Source organism: Pteropus medius, unplaced genomic scaffold (genome assembly GCF_902729225.1).
Source record: "Pteropus medius unplaced genomic scaffold, Ma_sr-lr_union100, whole genome shotgun sequence".
In the NCBI taxonomy this organism is placed as follows: domain Eukaryota; kingdom Metazoa; phylum Chordata; class Mammalia; order Chiroptera; family Pteropodidae; genus Pteropus; species Pteropus medius.
This window is the reverse complement of record NW_024342647.1, coordinates 1,157,409-1,176,224: the sequence shown is the minus strand read 5'-3', so window position 1 is coordinate 1,176,224 and position 18,816 is coordinate 1,157,409. Positions and strand designations below refer to the sequence as shown.

Sequence of the window (18,816 nt, the reverse complement as noted above, 5' to 3'; positions counted from 1 at the left end):
TAAAGGAATTAAAGAGAAAAAAGAGAACCTTCTTCTTATTAATCAACTTCTGTTTCATAGTACAGATATTTCAGGATGAAAAAGCCTTTTAATACAGTGTACAGTATATAGTTGTGCTCAGTAAATGAAATGAAATGAAATGAAATGAAATGAAATGAAATGGCATAGAATTCTTCTGTAAGAGTTAATTCTGTCCTGGGACCAATTACTAAAGCAAAGCACACATTAAAAAAAAAAAAAAAGTAAAGTAAAAAACAAAATATGGCCAAGTGGTATTATTATCTTAATTCTTAAATAAACTATTGGGAAATGGGCAGTTTCCAGACTTTTGACCATAATATTTGCATTTTCTCACATTTTTCAGAGGAATGTCAAAGAAGTATAATACCTTCTGGGGACATGATGAACTTCCCATAGCCAGCTTTCTGGAAAATAGCTCCTTATTTCTGTCTTGGTTACTGGTAACAGGGTCTTTATATCTTGGGGGAAAAAGTTTATTTGTGGAAAAACAACATTAATTTTACTTAGAGCCAAATTTTAAAATATGGACATTAATCTACAACAAGCATTTCTAAAAGGTCAATGAAACAATTTTAGTGATTTAAAAATAGAACTAATAAAATTTCTCCACTAACCACATTGACAAAACAAAGCATAAAAATATCTTTAAACGAGGCTGGAGGCATCACTCTGCCCAACTTCAAATTATACTACAAAGCGACAGTAATCAAAACGGCATGGTATTGGCAGCAAAACAGGCACACAGACCAGTGGAACAGAATTGAAAATCGAGAAATAAGCCCATATTTATATGGGCAAATAATTTTTGACAAAAAAAGCCAAAAACATACAGTGGAGAAAGGAAAGCCTCCTCAATAAATGGTGCTGGGAAAACTGGAAAGCCACCGGCAAAAGAATGAAACTAGACTGTTGTCTATCACCACACACCAAAATTAACTCAAAATGAATAAGGACCTGAATTTAAGACCTGAAACAATAAAATGCATAGAAGAAAGCATAGGAACTAAATTCAAGGACCTTGGACTTAAAGAGGATTTTATGAATTTCACCTCAAAAGCAAGGGAAGTAAAAGCTAAAATAAATGAATGAGACTACATCAAACTGAAAAGCTTCTGCTCAGCAAAAGGAATCTCAGCAAAGTAAAGAGACAACCATCTGAATGGGAAAATATATTTGCAAGCAACGCCTCCGATAAGGGCCTAATATCCAAAATATACAAAGAATTCATACAACTTAATAACAACAAAAAAACAAATGATCCAATCAAAAAATGGGCAGAGGACCTGAACAGACACTTTTCTCTAGAGGACATACAAATGGCCAACAACTATGCGAAAAGATGCTCAACATCAATAGCTATTAGGGAAGTGCAAATCAAAACCACAATGAGATACCATTAGAATAGCTATAATCAACAGGACTAGTAATAACAAATGTTGGAGAGAATACAGAGTAAAAGGAATCCTCATACACTGCTGGTGGGACTGAAAATTGGTATAGCCACTATGGAAAACAGTATAGAGGTTCCTCAAAAAACTAAGAATTGATCTACCATACGATCCAGCAATTCCTCTACTGGGTTTTTACTCCCAAAGACTTGAAAACTCAAATCCAAAAAGATGTTTTCACACTGGTGTTCATAGCATTATTCACAGTGGCCAGGACATGGAAGCAACCGAAGTGTCCTATGATAGATGACTGGCTTAAGATGTTGTAGTACATATATATAATGAAATATTACTCAGCCATAAGAAGAGATGAAATACTGCCATTTGCGACAACATGGATGGACCTCGAGATAATTATGCTAAGTAAAATGAGCCAGACAGAAAAAGTTGAAAATCACATGTTATCACTTATATGTGGGATATAAACCTAAAAGCAGCAAATGAACAGGACAACAAATGAACAGGACAAACAAATGAACATGGACATGGACTATAGTGGTTACCAGAGGACTGTAGAGAAGTAGTTACTAGTGGGGTGGGGAGGAGGAGGGTAGACAGGGTAAAGAGTCAAATATAGATGGGTGGGGGAGGGAGAAGCGGGTAAGGGGATCAAATATGTGGTAGCTGAAGGAAACTGGACTTTGGGTGGTGAACACACAAGAGAATATACAGATGTCAAATGATAACGTACACCTGAAAATTATATAATTGCATTAACCAATGTTACTCCAATAAACTTTAAAATAAGTAAATAAATATTAAAAAAATCTAATTCATAGAAAAAATATCTTTAATGATTTGTTTTTTAAATTGCTAAATGTTTAGTGTTCCTGAGATTATACAAGATACTAACTAATCAGTCTATAGAATTATTTGTATTTTTATCATTGTAACAATTTTGTTTGTATTATAAAATAAGGAGGCTTATGTGATTCTCCGCCTTAGCTCAGAAATTTATTTGTATTTCCTTTAATAAAAATGGACAGAACTTCTGCTCCTGTCCAAGATGAACTGATTATGGACTGGGGTTATCCTTCTGACACATCATATAAAACAGTTTTCAGACACTAGAACATAAGTGACCCAGGACTATGATCCCTGAGAGAAGGGAGATTAGGTAAATCCTAAAGTGGTTCAGGTTTACTGTCTGGAGACAGTATACAGGAATCAGGGCAGAGAGAAGAGCCCATGTGGAATTGTAGCAGGAGCATGCATGGGAATTTTTGGGAGGCCCTAGAATAAGGAGCAGAGTACCAGAGAGAAGCTGCAGAGATTGAATTCCATGTAGCTGAAACCAAACCAGATGATTATAATTGAAAAAATTGGACAATGAAAAATATGTGTACTAGATTGTTCATGGAAATGCTGCTTGTAATAAGCAAAAATCTGAAAATAACCTAAATATATCTAATAACATGGTTTTGGTAACTAGCTAGTCAAAAATTTATGTTTGCAGAAATATATCCATTTAAATGGACGATGTTTAAGACACACTATTAAGTAAATCAATCAGATTATAAAACAGGAAGCTGTCATTCTTCTTTTGTCTGTTTTGTTTTGACTATATACAAATGAAACAAAAGTCCTAAAACATATTAATGTTCTGAAAATATATTAATGAGAGTTCTATAAATTCTGAAAATAAATATTCAGAATTGTGCTTGAAACTAAGATTTTGACTTTTATTTAAGTATACTTTACCTCAAGCTAGATTTAGAAATCTTTTGCTATATTTGGTTAGTATAGGTATAAATAAAATTTTTAATGGTTGTTGTATTATAGAACCATAGAATTTTAGAACTCAAAGGCATATTGGAGATCTTTGGCCCAAGATTCTTGCTTTAAAAATGAGGCAGTTGAGACTCCAAGAGGATAAACAATATTCAAGTTTCTAGAATGCTTTGGGTCTTGACTATGGATAAGTATATTCTCCTCTATATTATCTATGTATACCTCTTTTAATCCCAAAGATGATAACAGATTTTTTTCTAATGGGCATTTACAAGTTACCTCTTCTATGCTCAATTTTAAATGGAGCATAAAATTACACAAAACTCCCCATATTGAGCAGAATTCTCATAGAAAATGTCAAACTTACGTAGCCTTCCCAATCGCACCTCCTTATGAGACTCTTCAGAACGGAACTTGTTTGCGATGGCACAGCATTCCTTGAAAGCTGTGATGCATTTTGGGCCTATTGTAATCCGAGCAGCTCTCTGCTCACAGCTTTCATCATCATTACGATTGGCTCCATCATAACAACATTTCTTCAACTTTGCATATTTGTATTTAGCAACTGAAATGGTAATAACACAAGTGCTCAGGTGTAGGAGAGATCTCAAGGGATATTCTTCAGTTTCTACTGCCTTGTGATCCCTCTCTCCACAACAGTCATGGCTAGTTGGCTGACCAGCCTCCCTTTGGAACTTCTCTAGGAGTGAAGAGAATGAATGTGGCCTCAGGAGGTAGTCCATTCTGATTCACACTAAATGGTTAAAGGGCTTCCTGCAACTATGCTAAATACTAACTCTTGAAATTGGCCACTCGAATTCAGCACCCTTTGACTAAAATGAGTTAACTATCTGAGAAGCCCTCAAGTATTTGAAGATAGCTATCATCACTATACAAGTATGTCCTTCTTTAAGCTAAATATCCTATGTTTTACAAACATTTCTTACATGATATTGTTTGTGGACCTTTACCAGTGGCCTCATTCTTCATTGTAAATATACAAATTAATGTATCTCTCTTTTTCATATCATTAGAATTTAGGAAAAAAGTTAGAATTAAAATAACTCATATACAAATGGAAGGAATTTTTATATTATTGTTAAGTGTAATTATTACTTGAACTGAGGTCACTGCCTCTTCAATGTTCTTTCTGTAACGACATTGCCAATTATCATATTTCCATTTAAATAACCATTTTAAAATAATTTCTATTAGACTTATTTCCCAAAGAGTAATCCAAAATACCATTAACTATTAATCATATGAAATAGAATAAATAGATTTCTAGGTATACCCCAAAGTTTATCAAATCATGAATTTTTTTTCAGAGCAAAATGGAAGAATATGATTTTAATTACTAAAGTTTGTAGAGAGAAAATATTGTGATAAATAAATGTTAATCTTTTAGATTTTAGAAATAAAAATAATAAATGCTTATTTTCCTGAATAAAGTTATGGCAAATGAACTATTAGATTTATTGGATTAATTTTTCTGAGAGGTGAGCTAGATGTCTATACATATCTTCCTTTTTGCCCATTCAATCTGAACTAGGGAAAATTAGGTAACTTTTAATTTTCTCCAGCTTTTAAGTGATAGATCAAAATCTTTCTACAATCACATAAAACTTTTAGAATACCTTGTTCTTCTATCTTCTTACATAGCGTTCTTTTTGGCCTGAGAATTTCTTTACAAGTTTCATCTGTTCAAAAAAAAAAAAAGATAAAGACAGAGAAGAATGAAAAAAGGAGATGAAATCTCAAAAAAAAAGAGAAACATTCACAAAAAAAAAAGGGAAGTCATTCATTCAACATATATTGAGAGCCTGCTTTCAGGTAGGCCTTGCATAATATACATCTTACTATGACTTGTATTATCTTAGAGGAGCTCATGATCTAGTGTCATATAGTTTGATCCGAGTTTGATTTTGAATCCTCCAACCTTTTTGATCCACTGATTATAGAGAATGAGGTAAGTATTTAATGTAAGTAAAATTTTTGTTGGGCGTGCTATTTTTATTACTTGTTCTTTGTGCTATATTATTACAAATAATAGTATCAAGTATGCCTACAAACAATTTTAAAACCATAGAAAGAAGATGATTACGATGTGATCCTTGCCCTCAGAGAGCTCACAGTGCAGTGGCTGAGATAAGATGTATAAGAATATGCAATGATGCTCTGCTATTATATTACTTTTAAATAGAGCTAGTCTCTACGATATTCTCCCTAGTAAAGGAGAAAGGAATGATCAATTCTATGTAAGGAAGAAGCCCCATAGAGGAGCCATTAGAGGAGATAATTCTTAACAGTAGCTTCTCCAGGCTAATAAAAGAGAAAGTAGTTCTGATGAGGATAAACCCAAAGATGTAAAATAGTATACATAGTGCCACCCAAGGACCATACTTGATTCTACATAGCTTAACATAATGTATGGTAGAGCAGGATGAGAAACAGTTGGAGAGAGTTGGGGAGAAGAATTGGAGAGGCTTTGAGTACTACACTAAAGAATGTGTACTTTATCTTAGAGGCTAATGAAATATATACTATACAGGGGTGTTACATAGTCATGTCATTCTATCTGGACGACAAACAAAAATGAGGACTGAAAGGCAAACAATTGATGTAAATTTCAGTAATCAATATGAAGAATAAATGAAAAATGCTGACTATTTTACCATTTTCTTGGGTGTCATCTGCATTTGCATTGGTAAGGAAGGTGAGTCCAGCCAGGTGGAAGACATCTGCATTGTTGCGGCCACCACCTGCCCCACATCCCAGGTCACTCTTCTCTAAAGTTTGAAATACCTGTCCAGAAAAGCAAAATGTTGATTCTGTTCAGATGTATAAATCATTCCTCTAAAGAACTAAAGGTATGAGTTGTTTCATGATTATAACAAACCTGTGAAATACACAGGCTGCTTATTTATCAAGTGGCTGAAGTCCAAATTTCTCAACTTCATTCCTCTAGTTTGTCCTTTCGGGTTTATAAATATATATACATATATATATATATATGTATATATGTACATATATATACATATATATATTCAAAATTAAATCAAGAACTAAGTCTTAAGCTTTGGTGAGGAGATTCTTAGAAACTGGCCCTTGGTATTTTGTACTTAGAATGTATGCTGCAGTCAATATAACATTTCACTCCCCCACCACACACACAAAAAGAATAAATGTGTGAATGCATAAATGAGTAAATTAGCAAACAAATTTTTAAGTTGCTTAAAGCAAAAAAAAGAAAAAAAATTAAAAAGCACAGCCTCTTGTGTTTTGGGAAGGAGGGCTCAAGGTTCTAAGTGGGTGAAAACTTGTTTTGGGAGGGTTGTTCCAGTTTTGATTTTGACCCCAAATGTCTTTTTCTTTCTGAATGTTTTTAACTTTACAGTTTCTCAGTTCTTTCTTCCTTGTTCAAAGAAATTCAAGCCTAGAATATAGTAGCAAAGCAAAAAAGACAAATGGGAACTTAGGGGAACTGAATCATTTTCAAATTCTTCTGTGCCACAGATTGAATGAAATTTAAAAAACAAAAACAAGAAACCCCAGAAGTCACCCATCAGTCTTCTCTTGTACTGCTACTATAAAGCCTTCTCCCCAAACCCCTCCCAAATCCCCAAACCCTCCCAATTGATGGTGCTTAACTTTATCTACAATTGGTGGAACAAGAAATGATGGACCTGTGCATTGGGGACTAACATGAGAATGGCTGTTAAATTATAGGCTTAGATCAGAGAAAAGGACTAGTCTGTTAATTCTTCCCATATAACCTACCCTGGGGGCCACAATTTGTGAGCACTGCACAGAGCCACCAGTGATGAATGCCATACACTACTTAACTCTTTCCAGAGGCTTCTTGGTTTTCCTTTGGACTCCATATAGAGCACTGTCCACTGCTGTTAAAGCCACCCAGGACTCCGACTCACTTGCCATATCAAGAGATACATGTTCGCCTGGAGAATATGTATCTGCACTTGGAGACAGAGAAACCTAAAAGGTCATTTGAAAAAGAAAAGATCATTTGTGGGAGACAAAACTTCATAGATTGCTGTGTATACAGTCTCCTTTATTCAGAAGAAAATTCAATTACAACATTATTCATGGCTTACCTGGAGCTGGTTGCCGCATTTTTCTTCAATATTTAACCAGACTGAGTCAGACACTAATTCTGCTGTCTGCTCTCCTGTGACGATGTAATAGACCAGGAGACGGGCTGAAGGAACCATGTTCTGTGTCACCGGAATGTTTATACTTTGATAAGTGGAATCTGGAAGTTTCTCCCTTGTGCCAAAGTGAACAATTTTGCCCTTGGATATAATCTAAAAATAAAGAGTAGCAGCAACAATAACTACAAAAACAAAACTTTTACTTCAGGATGGAGCTTGGCGCTAGAGTAGAAATTATGTTAAAGAAAAATAAAGTTAACATGTATGGGCCTACTACGTGCCAGAAATTTTTATATTTACTTTAACTCTTTTAATTCTCATAATAACCAGTAGGATAGGAATATTATTTCCATTGTGCAGATGAAGGGATGGAGGCTCAGGAATTAATAAAATGTCTTACAGAGTTTAATTCAAAATTATATAACTAGGAAAACAGAGAGCTAAAATTTGACCCCAAATCTGTTTAAAGTCATCACACTGTCACTAAAATCTCCTTTGTTTTACTGATTTAAAAAAAATAGATGGGTGAGTAGAGTGCATCTGACTTGGGAATTAAGTTTTAAAGCCAGAGATTAGGTTTTAAATTGGAGGCATAGATTTTTTTTTTTTAAATTACATGAAGTCAAAATGTCCTCAATGATGCCTTAAGTTATCCTTAGAGAACAAGACTACATATAGTAAATAGCAGGTTTTGGCACAGTTTCCAGAAAGGTCCCCTAATCCTTCATCAGTCAATGTGTTCTATGGTCCTCATTTATTTTTTAATTTCTCTTTAAAAAATGTTGAAAAATACATTACCACCTGTTTGGCCTGCCCATTGGAATAATTCATTCCATTTCTTTGACAAATGTCAAGAAGCCCTTAACATTCTTCGCATGTTCTTTCCTAGGTTTCACCAACAGGCTTGACTGACCACCTCTGTTTAATATATGTGGTGTAATAAGGGATGTTGCTGAGCTGTGGAATTGGAGCAGGTGTGATATGATTCAAATTTCAAAAAACAGGATTCAGGTCCTCCTTTTATGCGAGTGAAATGCTCACATTTTAAATAGGCGTAGGCATGAGATCTTTGGCCATGATATAGAGCAGAGTAATGTGAGAATTTAATCAGATTCTCTCCATGGAGTAGTCAGTTCTCTTTGGTGAAAGGAGATCAGACAAGGAATCAAAGGTTCCCAGTTCAAATCAAAATCTTCCTTTTCCAGGCTGAGTGAGCACAAGAAGTCTTTTAACCTCTCCATCTCTCAGTTTCCTTATCTGTAAAATGGTCATGAAAATCATGCCCTATCCCAAAGGTTTCTGAAAAACTGATTATCAAATTAGATGATGTTCTTGAAATGCTTTGTAAAAGAAAATACAAGGGTTTATTCAGATGCTTCTCTATAAGCAAAGGAAAATGTTCCAGGTGGGAAAATAGATAGGTGTAAATCAATTATTATCATACTTACCAAGTAATTATAGTGAGCTATTTTGTCAATATATGGACTTCTGGGGGTAACAATAATATTCAGATGTTCTCCCACGAGAAAAGGTTTATAGTTTCCAGTCCAGTCAATATAAAGGTAACTTTGGCTGAGAGATGAATATGCTACTGCTCTGTAATCTTTGCTGGCCTGATTTTCATCTGGAAGATCTGGGTCATTGGTCCTGACCTGAAAAGAAAAATTTCAGAGAAGACATGTGGACTGTGATGAAATGTTTTCTGTAAAATACACCTTTTATATTCCTTTTTTTGCTTTCTAAATTTCTAAATTTCACACTACCAAATGCTGAAGAAAACAACCCTCCATTACTCCAATGTTTGTACATCTGTAGTATTAAGTAACTTTACCAAGACTTTGGACAATCATTAGGATAATATGGGGTTATGCACTGTGGTGGGAAAGTCTGGTGAAGTGAAGAGAGAAAGATGCTCCTGGAACAAATATTGATACCCTTCCTGAAATGTAATGGCAAGTTGGAGACTCTTTTTCCTATAGGCTGAGATGGCAGGAATTGCGGGGATTTGGTGGAGAGGTTGTGAATGGACATCACAGAGATTCTCCGGCCCAGTTTCATTGTAAAACAGTGGCACAACAGAGTGCTTATAAATACAGGGTGGAGCAGAAATGATATCTTGTCAGCAATATCTACCTTTGATAGCAAAGAGGTTAGTAGTTCATGCTCTGGAGTGAGATATGCATTGGTTTACATCCCAGTATCACCATTTATTAATGGATAAGTTATTTAATTAATCACAACAGAAGTTTGAAGCCTCTGTTTCCTCAGCTGCAAAATGGCAATGTTAGTATTCAGTAACTCATAGAGCTGATTAAGTGGGTATTAAATGAGATCTACATAAAGCTCTTAGCGCAATGCTCAGCACTTCTTAAGTGCTCAGTAGATGATAGTGAATGTATACATGTCATAGTCATAATGTGCCGTAGTCATTAACTTATTCATTTTTTACTTGGAGTTGGGAACTTAAACAATATTTGCTAGAAGAGAAAACTATTAAGTGAGCTCTAAGGTAGAGTGGTTCATGCAGCGAGAAAAAAAGGGAGCCTTCCACAGTTAACCTTTTTGTGGCCCTGAAAAGACATAAAAATTGGGGGTAGGGGGAGAGAATATTCCTACCACTGACTTCCACTGCTATATCTAGTCTGGAGCTTCTAGATTCTAATATAGTCTTACCAATGTAAGAGAAAATAATTAATTCCCAAATAAAAAAGTGATCGATTTATCTTCCTTAAGGACTATTCAATGGATTAGCAGATTGCCTCTAGTACTTTTTTTTAATGCAAAATTATGAAACTGATCAGTGGATTAATGGATAAAATCTGCTGCATCTGTTCTGCACACTAGCCAAAATATACAGTCAAAAGTACACATTGTCCTAAAAAATTTAACAGAATTCAGCTCACGTTAAACTCCAGCGCCGTTACTCCAGATGGGAGATTAACCACAAACAAAGCTACTCCATCACTGAAACCTGTTACACTTTTCTTCGACTCCAAGTCAGTTGTCTCTTGGTTTTCATTGACCGTTTGTGCACTCAGAGTCACCGACATCCCACCTATCACTTCATCAAGTGAATCCTTAACCTGCACCTGTTTGTCGGAACAGTCCAAGTTCAATTCAACAGCTCAGCATTTGTTTTAAAGATAACAATTCTGAAATAATTTTCCTTCCTCCCACCAGAGTATAAATAATTCATGTTTAATTCAGTAAAGAGAAATGTGTTCTTAGCTTATAGAAAGATGTAATTCTATTTAGTTAAATCATTTTTGGATAAATTTTCCTGTATACCAAGCAGACTCAGAACGTAAATATTCTGTTAAGCACGCCAAGTAGATGTGATAAGGTGTTCTACTATTTAACTTCTGTGTTTCTTCAGTTGGTTTAGGACTACTAAATAAAGGAGAAAATGAGACAAAATGAGACAGTCACTTCAGGGAACGATTCTTTTGGATATGAGAAAAAAGAAATGTATCCCTTTTTTTTTTTAACTTCTATCTTTCACCACCATGCATATGATTATATATAACTTCTACAAAGGTATATTTTATATTGTTTTATTTTTATGTGATATGAAACATATAAAAGATATTTTAAAATAATATAAATATTACATTCAATACAATAGTATTATATTTTATATCTTATTATACATTACTACATATTATCTGTAATATCTTATACATGTGCATGCTGCAGTCATTAAAGTGCATTATTAACTTATTCATTTTTTACTTGGGATTAGGAACTTAAACATTATTTGCTGAGAGAAAAGACAAGTGAGTGGTTCATACGGCTAGAGAAAAAAAAAGCCTTCCACATTAACCATTTTGTGGCCCTGAAAAGAGATAAAAATTGACAGGAGGAGGAGAGACTATCCCTACTGATAATTACTATATATTGATAATTATTATATATTGATAATTATATATATTGAGAAGCTCCAAGCATGCCTAAAGCTTGCTTTGATTTTAGTAAATCTTTTTTCTCTAAAAAGCCAGTGACTCACAGTAAGTAATAAGTAAAACATTTTAATTACACTAAAGTTGATTTTTAAAAGCAGCACATTTTCAAAGAATAAAAAAATTCTGCTCTAGCTTTCTAAATTAAGGACAAGGAACAAAATTTTCCACTTAAAATATAACATTATATATAATAAAATATATAGTACTAATTTTAATAAAATTTAATAAAAGTCAAATGAATGTTTTAACTCCATACTATCAGCTTTAAAAAAAAAAAGAAAAGTGGGGAAAGGAGAGAAAACATTAAATGAGAAAGAGGAAGCAAAAAAGACAGGAAAAGAATCAGGAATCGAGAGTCAAGATGGAAAGAAAAGAGAACAATACAGACAGATAAGATCAGACAGAGTCAGTCATGCACAAAGAATACGGAGTGAAAAATACAGAGATGCAAACTCAGAGACAGACAGGATGTAAAAAATGGTGAGAGAAAGGGGTTTATAGTCAAGGAATGATATCTCCATCTTAAGGCTTTTTAGGAACAAGTCACCAAATAATTTTAAATGTTAGAATTTTTTTGAACTGTAGACTAATGGGGTTCTATTTACATATAATTTAATGCAATGCTTATTTAGGGAATGCCTAACACAGGCTATCTTACTAAATACAGACACTGGCCCTAAGGCTGAAGCTGGCCTGCAGTTTCTCACTCCTATCTGCATGCAGAGGAAGGGCAGCTGTTATAGAATGAGTTCACTCCATGATTTGCTTCTCTAGAATCTTTCCCGTTTGCCACCCTCCCTAATGTTTTCTGTAAACAGAAAAAGACAATCATATTCAGCAGTTTTTTTCCCCCTTCATCTACCTTGATAGAATATGGAATTCCAGGCTTCAAGAAAAGAGGAGTAGCAACCAAATTCAGTTTGTAGGGAGAGAGGAGGTATTTGATGCCAGGAACTTCTGCCTCTTCAGAAAATCCACCTAAAGGAATGACAAGGATCATGTTGACCTTCTTAAGGAGGATACTACTCTGGATGGGAATATATTTTATCTTGATACATCTCCACAGGCTTATTCCTTCATTCACTCCATTCCTGCACTCATTCATTTACCAATAGTAAGTAGGACGTGGGTCTTGGTTCAGAGGGGCAGTGCAGAGAAGTATTTAAACCTCAGGAGTTCTCTAACCCTTATGCACAAGGCTGTATGTAGAGATGCTCTGTGTAGAATTAGAGCTATAGGGCTAGATTGAGGAAGAATGCAGAGAGGGGTCTGAGTTTCAGTTGAGTATTAAGGAGAGAAGGAAAGGGTAAGCCACAGACTGAGCCTTACAGCGGGGTTACCTTTAGAGTGCAGGAATATGGAGAGAAATGGAGAGAAAGACAGAAAAGAGTGCTTGAGGTAGAGAGAACTGTGAGAATCCACTGGCAAGAGCCCAACAGTGTTATCCACCAACTAAAACTTAAGTATAATTATTAAGAATAACATACAAAGCTCTAGTGCCCCAAACTCCTTTCTAATATTACATCCCTAATACCCCTTATATTTCAGCTAACTAGATAATCTGCTATTCTCAAAGATCAAGTTTCACTTTCTACCCTTGGTATGTCCCTCTATGGAGGGTGCCCCACTGCACCTTGTCTACCATCCCTACCTCAAAACCCTGTGTCCTGCAAAACTGATCTTCTTCAGGACACAGCTCCTGATTGCTCAAAAATCATCTAGAAGCTCACTTTCCTCTGAAGGTCAAACACATTAACTACTTGTTTAAAGCACACATGGAATTTCTTTTTGTAGCAGAATTCTTTGTTTACCTGTGTTATAGCTGATGCTAGTTTGTAAACCACTTGAGTGTTGGGATTATATATCATTCATATTTGGAAGGCTGCATGTTTAGCAACACTCTATGAATATCCCTTAGATATTGATTAAACTAAATTTATTTGAAATAAATTGAGACAAAGTAAAAATAAGAAACATTAAAATAATGTCAAAAACAACAGCCAGGGCAAGCAGTATGATCTCATCATTATTCTCCAACATCTATTGAGCATCTGATATATACAAAGTGCTCAATAATTGGATAATTACCTCCATTCTTTATTCTGCTACCCTAGAAGGACAAATATAAAGAAGTGGAAGGGACCTTAGAGATCATCTGGTTTAACTTTAATTTTACAGAAAAAAAAATAGATTCAGTATGGTTAAATTATTTGTTCAAGGTAGTTGGGGGTTCAATATAAACCTGAAAATATAAAGAACATTAATAATCAAGACGTACCAGAGTAATTTGACCCAATTTGGAATAATAATTAATAGCTATTAAACACCACTGGAGTGGGGTTGAGAGCACTATACAAATTTTTAAGGATGCTAAGAAAGTAGTAGGTGGACCCAAGAAGGAAGAAGAGGAGGAAAAGGAGGGCTAGTACTTAATGGTCCTCACTAAGTGACAAGAACTGTTTTAAATGCTTTGCATATATTGACTCTTCAGTCCTCACCATAACCCTATGAAGTGTATACTATTATTGTACCCATTTTAGAAACATTATTGCCTCCAGTTTTAGGTAGAATTCCTGAATATTATAGCTGAAAAAAGTTTTAGGAGGCATTTGCTTCAACTTCATTATTTCACAGATAAGGAGACTAAAACAATGATAATAATAATTACTTTCATCTGCATAGTACTTTATCAAACATTTTACATACATAATTTCATTTTGATCATTTTGTGTTACACCAGGCGAGAACATTGGGATGCCAGATGTTTAAGCCAGATAGCCTGCAGAGCCACTTGGGATATCAGCTGGGTAGGTGTTACCTTATTTTTGCAGTTGAGGCAATGGGGACCTAATGACCAGACAGTGACAGAGCTATGCTCTAATTCCAGTTTTTAACGACATATAAAGGATAAATTAAATATGAAAGAAAATAAAATATGAAAGATTTATAGGAATTATTTATACCTTTAATATGTTGTCTAAATATTTCTCAAGATAAAGTTAAAACAAACAAACAAAAGAAACTTACCTGAAGACTCTATGACTGTTACACCAATATAAAGGTACTTGTTGTTTAACTCTTCTAGACTGCTGTAGGACAATTCTTTAATTGCCGTTTCAGAGTTAAATGTGACTTTAGCGATTCCATTTATCAACTTTTAAAAGGAGAAAATGAAAGATTTATTTTAGAGAAAAACTTATAAGGAAAAATTAACAATATCTGTTTTTACTAGCCTCTCAATCTAAAACAAATGTCAGAGGATGGTTTATCATCACCAGTAAAGTGAATGACTGGATACACAATTAAGCCAAGAATACTATTTTCTAATCTATTTTATAAAATTATAGACACAGGAGAGTCTTAAATATCATTTGATTCAATGAGTCTTTTTTGTACTGACTGACAAAGATGTCTTCTTCCAATTCCTGAGTCATCATCCATGTTCCTAGGCTTCTCAGCTTACTTTTGCTCTTAACTAAGAGTTTTTTGGGTTTAATGATATTTAATTTGTGCTTTGCTGCTTACACATTGAAACATTAATTTAAAAACATACAGTGGGTAAAGGGATATGGGGTCATATTATATCACTGAATTATTAAGCACAATAATAAAATAGATTTTGCCTTATTTTTTTTAAATTGAATGACTTGAAGCCAGGGAGTTTTGTCTTATTTACTTCAAATTTCAGTGTCTAGCATAGAATCTTGCATTAAAAAGATACATCTAATTTATATCTTGAGTAAACAAAACTGTCTTTTGAAAAAGCAAAGGCTAAGTAACTGATGTTGCAAATCATATGAATATACAAACAGTAAGTAGAATAACATGAGCCCTTATCATGTATTGTATAATGTAAAAAAACACTGAACAATGAAAAAGGGACCAGGACTCTAATTTAAGCACCAGCAACCACTAGCCTTTAACAAGTATCTTCTTCATGAATTCATTCACTTATATATTTATAAAGTTGTACCTTCTATTTGCCAGAAACCATGCTGACTCTGAGCATATAATGGAAATGATTTAGACCCACAAAGAGTTTGGTGTAGAAAATAATAGAGAAGTAAGTAAACCATTACAATAAAAGAGGGTTTCTCAATCTCGGCACTATTGACATTTTTGACAGGAAAATATTTTATTGTGGGGAACTGCTCTGTGCCTTGTGAGAGTTTAGCAGCATCCCTGGTCTCTTCCCACTAAGCGCCAGTAGCACCCTCTTCCCCAGTTGTGACAACCACAAATGTCTCTGGACATTGCCAAATGTCCGCTTGGGGATAAAAATAGCCCCTGGTTCAGAACCACTGCAATAAAGTGTCAAATATACTCCACTCAAGGCCTAAGGGAGTGCCTGGCAGGGTTAGTTAAGCTAGCTGAAAAGTTCAGAGAAACTTCCAAGAGAAAGCATGTCAATGTTCAGATTTAAAGAACTAGGAGGAATTAGCTGGGCAAAAAGGAGGCAGGAGGGGACAAAGGGCAAGAGCATTCTCAAGCGGAAGGAGCAGCATTGCACAGACCTGGAAGCAAGAGAGACTAGAGTAAGTTTGGGAAATAAGAGTAGCTAGTGCAAAGGAGGGGAGAGGGAGAAATGGCATGAAATAGGCTGGTGAAAGGAGTTGATGCCAAGGAAGAGTGAACATTATCCTAAGGACAATGAGAAGCCAATGGAGGATTTTCAGCTTTCATTTCCACACCTACATAAAATGAGGGATCAGATTAGGTGATATTGAAGTAACCTTCCATCTCATGGAAGCATTCATGATATACCTTTAGGTATGAGTGAACATGTCTTAACGTCTTACCATTGTGTTTTGCAATGCTTTTTGCATCATTTCCTTTTGATCATCGTTAATGTCTTCTTTTATTCCAAAAGAAATATAAACTTCAGCCTCAGTGACAACTTTATTATAAAAATATCTGTTAAACAATAATACCACAAGATTGCTTTGTAAACAAGGTTATAATAATACAATTCAGATAAGAGGATCAATTCGAAATTACATAAAGCACTTGATACACTTTAAAGTATCTTCCATTCACTATTACATTTCATCCTCATAGAGCTACAACAATAAAGCCGAAGTACAAATTTTATTACTATGTGCTGGATGAAAAAACTGGTCTTGGGGAGATCCAAAGACTCAGGTCTGGGGCCCTTCTCTACAGGATGTGTTACTTACTCAATGATTTGATGTCAGTGGAGAGCTGCTCCTTATTTTCTTTTATGACTTTAAAAGCAGCGTGTCCCACTTTACTGTTGTATATGTTCTTTTTTAAAATTCTAAATGTGTATTTCCTTTTTAGTTTAGAATTAAAGTAAGAATAAAGGAAACTTCCTGCATAGCAAATAATACTGTAGCAAGAGCTAAGTTTCCTTATTCATAGTTTGAATAAAGTATCTCCATTTAAAAAAATAATTTTAGTAAGAAAGGCAGCATAAGGTAGCATTTGAGGGCTATGGACTATGGAACCAGACAGGTTATGCGACTTACTAGCTATGAAATCTTGGGCAAATTACTGAACATTTATATACCTCATTTTTTCATTTGTAATATGGGAATAGGAATAGTACCTATGAGCTAATATACACAGAGTGTTTCAAAAAGTTCCCAACATATATAGTTATAGAAATTGGTTATTATCATTAATAGCTATAATTATATTGCTATCTTTAAATAACCTAACTTTTGTGTTAGATTTCTTGCAAAACTAACCCCAATTCTCCACTTCCCATATATCCACCATCTTTGCAGCTTCTTGGATGCAAAGAGTGTGAAGGGAGTCTATTTCCTCTGAGCTGGTCTTGTAACTTGCTTCAGACAAAAGAAGGTGGTGGAAGTGATGATGTGCCAGCCCCAAGCTCAGGCCTCTAGAGGACTTTTATGCTTTCATATTCTCTCTCTGAGTGTTGCTACTGCTGCAGGCTAGCCTGCTGGATGACGAGAGATATACGTGGTCCAATCAACCTTTTAGCTTTAGTCAGCTGCCAGCCAACTTCCAGACATGTGAGTAAGATCTCTCTAGACCAGGCAGCCCCCAGCTGACCTGCAAATAACTGCAGGCACATGGAGGAGCCAAGCTGAGATCAGCCTAGCCCAGATCAGCAGAAATGCCCAGCTGACTCATAAAAGGTCATGGTTTTAAGACATTGAGTCTTGAAGTAGTTATGCAGCACTAGCTGGCTGATTAAGCCATTAAAAAATGACAAAGAGAGAAGGCTTCATATCTCAATCCCAATATCCTAGGTAGTGCTGGTTTCTAAACATACACATTGAACTTAATTCTTTAGAATTTTTTTTTTTCCTGGTGAATAACCAACAAAGCTAAAATCAGAACCAGCTCACATCTGAACAAACTATAGGCATAATGTTTCCTCAATCAATGAATCCCAAAGTCAGGGCAGAATTTGCTAATAAATCACAGATCTCGGTAGTATGTAAGTGTATTAAATCAACACATTGTATATCTTAAACTTGCACAACATTACATGTCAATTAAATCTCAATAAAGCTGGAAAAAAATTACAGCTCTCACTTTGGGCAACTATCACCAACCGGATTTGGCACTCAATTAGCTGAATAATGTGAAATAGAAAACTTTCTTACCTTGCTTTTATAGTAATTTCAAAATTATTAAAGTCCTTATAGCCAATGAAACTTTTCTCTGGTTCTATTGAGACGGAAAAATGTGGCAACACTGAAAATAAAAATAAAGAGGCAATATTACCACTTTAATTACACTAGCTTTCTTTCTGGTATAGTTAATGCTGTAACATCAACACAACGTCTACCTTGTCATCATCATCATTATCAATGACAATAGCAATGACAATATCTCTGGGAAGCCTCCCACTCCACCAGTCAGAGGTCAGTCCGTGTACCTCTGTGTAGCTCTATGGACTAGAAGCACTTTGTTTATTTTTTGACTACAGCATTTATTATAGGCAATTGTTTATTTCCTTGACTAGAGTATGGGCTCCTTGAAAACAAAAAAGACTGTTCTCTATCTTTGTGTACCTTACCCTTATTATAAGTATCAAACATAGTAAATGTTTAACAAATGTTTATTAAATTGAAAATGGAAAATTCTTGCTTATTTAACATTTTCCCTTTTTTGTGTGTGTACAGTAGATAAAATCTACCCAGTCCCCAAATTCCAGCATAAAACTCTGATTTTAGTCAAAAAGAGATAGCTTACAATTGTAAGAAATAACATCCATGCAAAATTAAAAATTAGGGCAGAAAGGAAGTTTTTTTTTCTATTTCATTGGTACCTTGATTGCTCAAGAGAAAATAGTATCACTTGTCAAAATGGCACAGTCTTCTCTTTATGCTAACAGACCGTGTATCAAGGCTTATGAATTCTAATTTTATTAACCTGCACAACAGTGAATAGAAAATTGGGTGAACAAGTGACCCTGATATTGTGGACAAAGACTGGCACACAAACGTAAGTGAGATAGTTGGCTTCAGATATGGCTTATGT

General features: G+C 34.8%; 1 protein-coding gene across 1 annotated transcript in view; it reads right to left on the bottom strand.

The window, feature by feature from the left end:
* The window catches only part of C5 (complement C5), a 73,777-nt gene that overhangs the window by 39,473 nt on the left and 15,488 nt on the right, over nt 1-18,816 (bottom strand). The window contains exons 7-18 of the mRNA XM_039866734.1: nt 17,937-18,027; nt 16,134-16,248; nt 14,362-14,488; nt 12,197-12,312; nt 10,276-10,461; nt 8,821-9,024; nt 7,316-7,525; nt 7,047-7,196; nt 5,876-6,005; nt 4,838-4,900; nt 3,568-3,765; nt 389-479 (exon numbers count right to left, since the gene is read on the bottom strand). Coding sequence (XP_039722668.1) covers nt 389-479; nt 3,568-3,765; nt 4,838-4,900; nt 5,876-6,005; nt 7,047-7,196; nt 7,316-7,525; nt 8,821-9,024; nt 10,276-10,461; nt 12,197-12,312; nt 14,362-14,488; nt 16,134-16,248; nt 17,937-18,027 — 1,681 coding nt within the window. The remainder of the gene's footprint in view (nt 1-388; nt 480-3,567; nt 3,766-4,837; nt 4,901-5,875; nt 6,006-7,046; nt 7,197-7,315; nt 7,526-8,820; nt 9,025-10,275; nt 10,462-12,196; nt 12,313-14,361; nt 14,489-16,133; nt 16,249-17,936; nt 18,028-18,816) is intronic.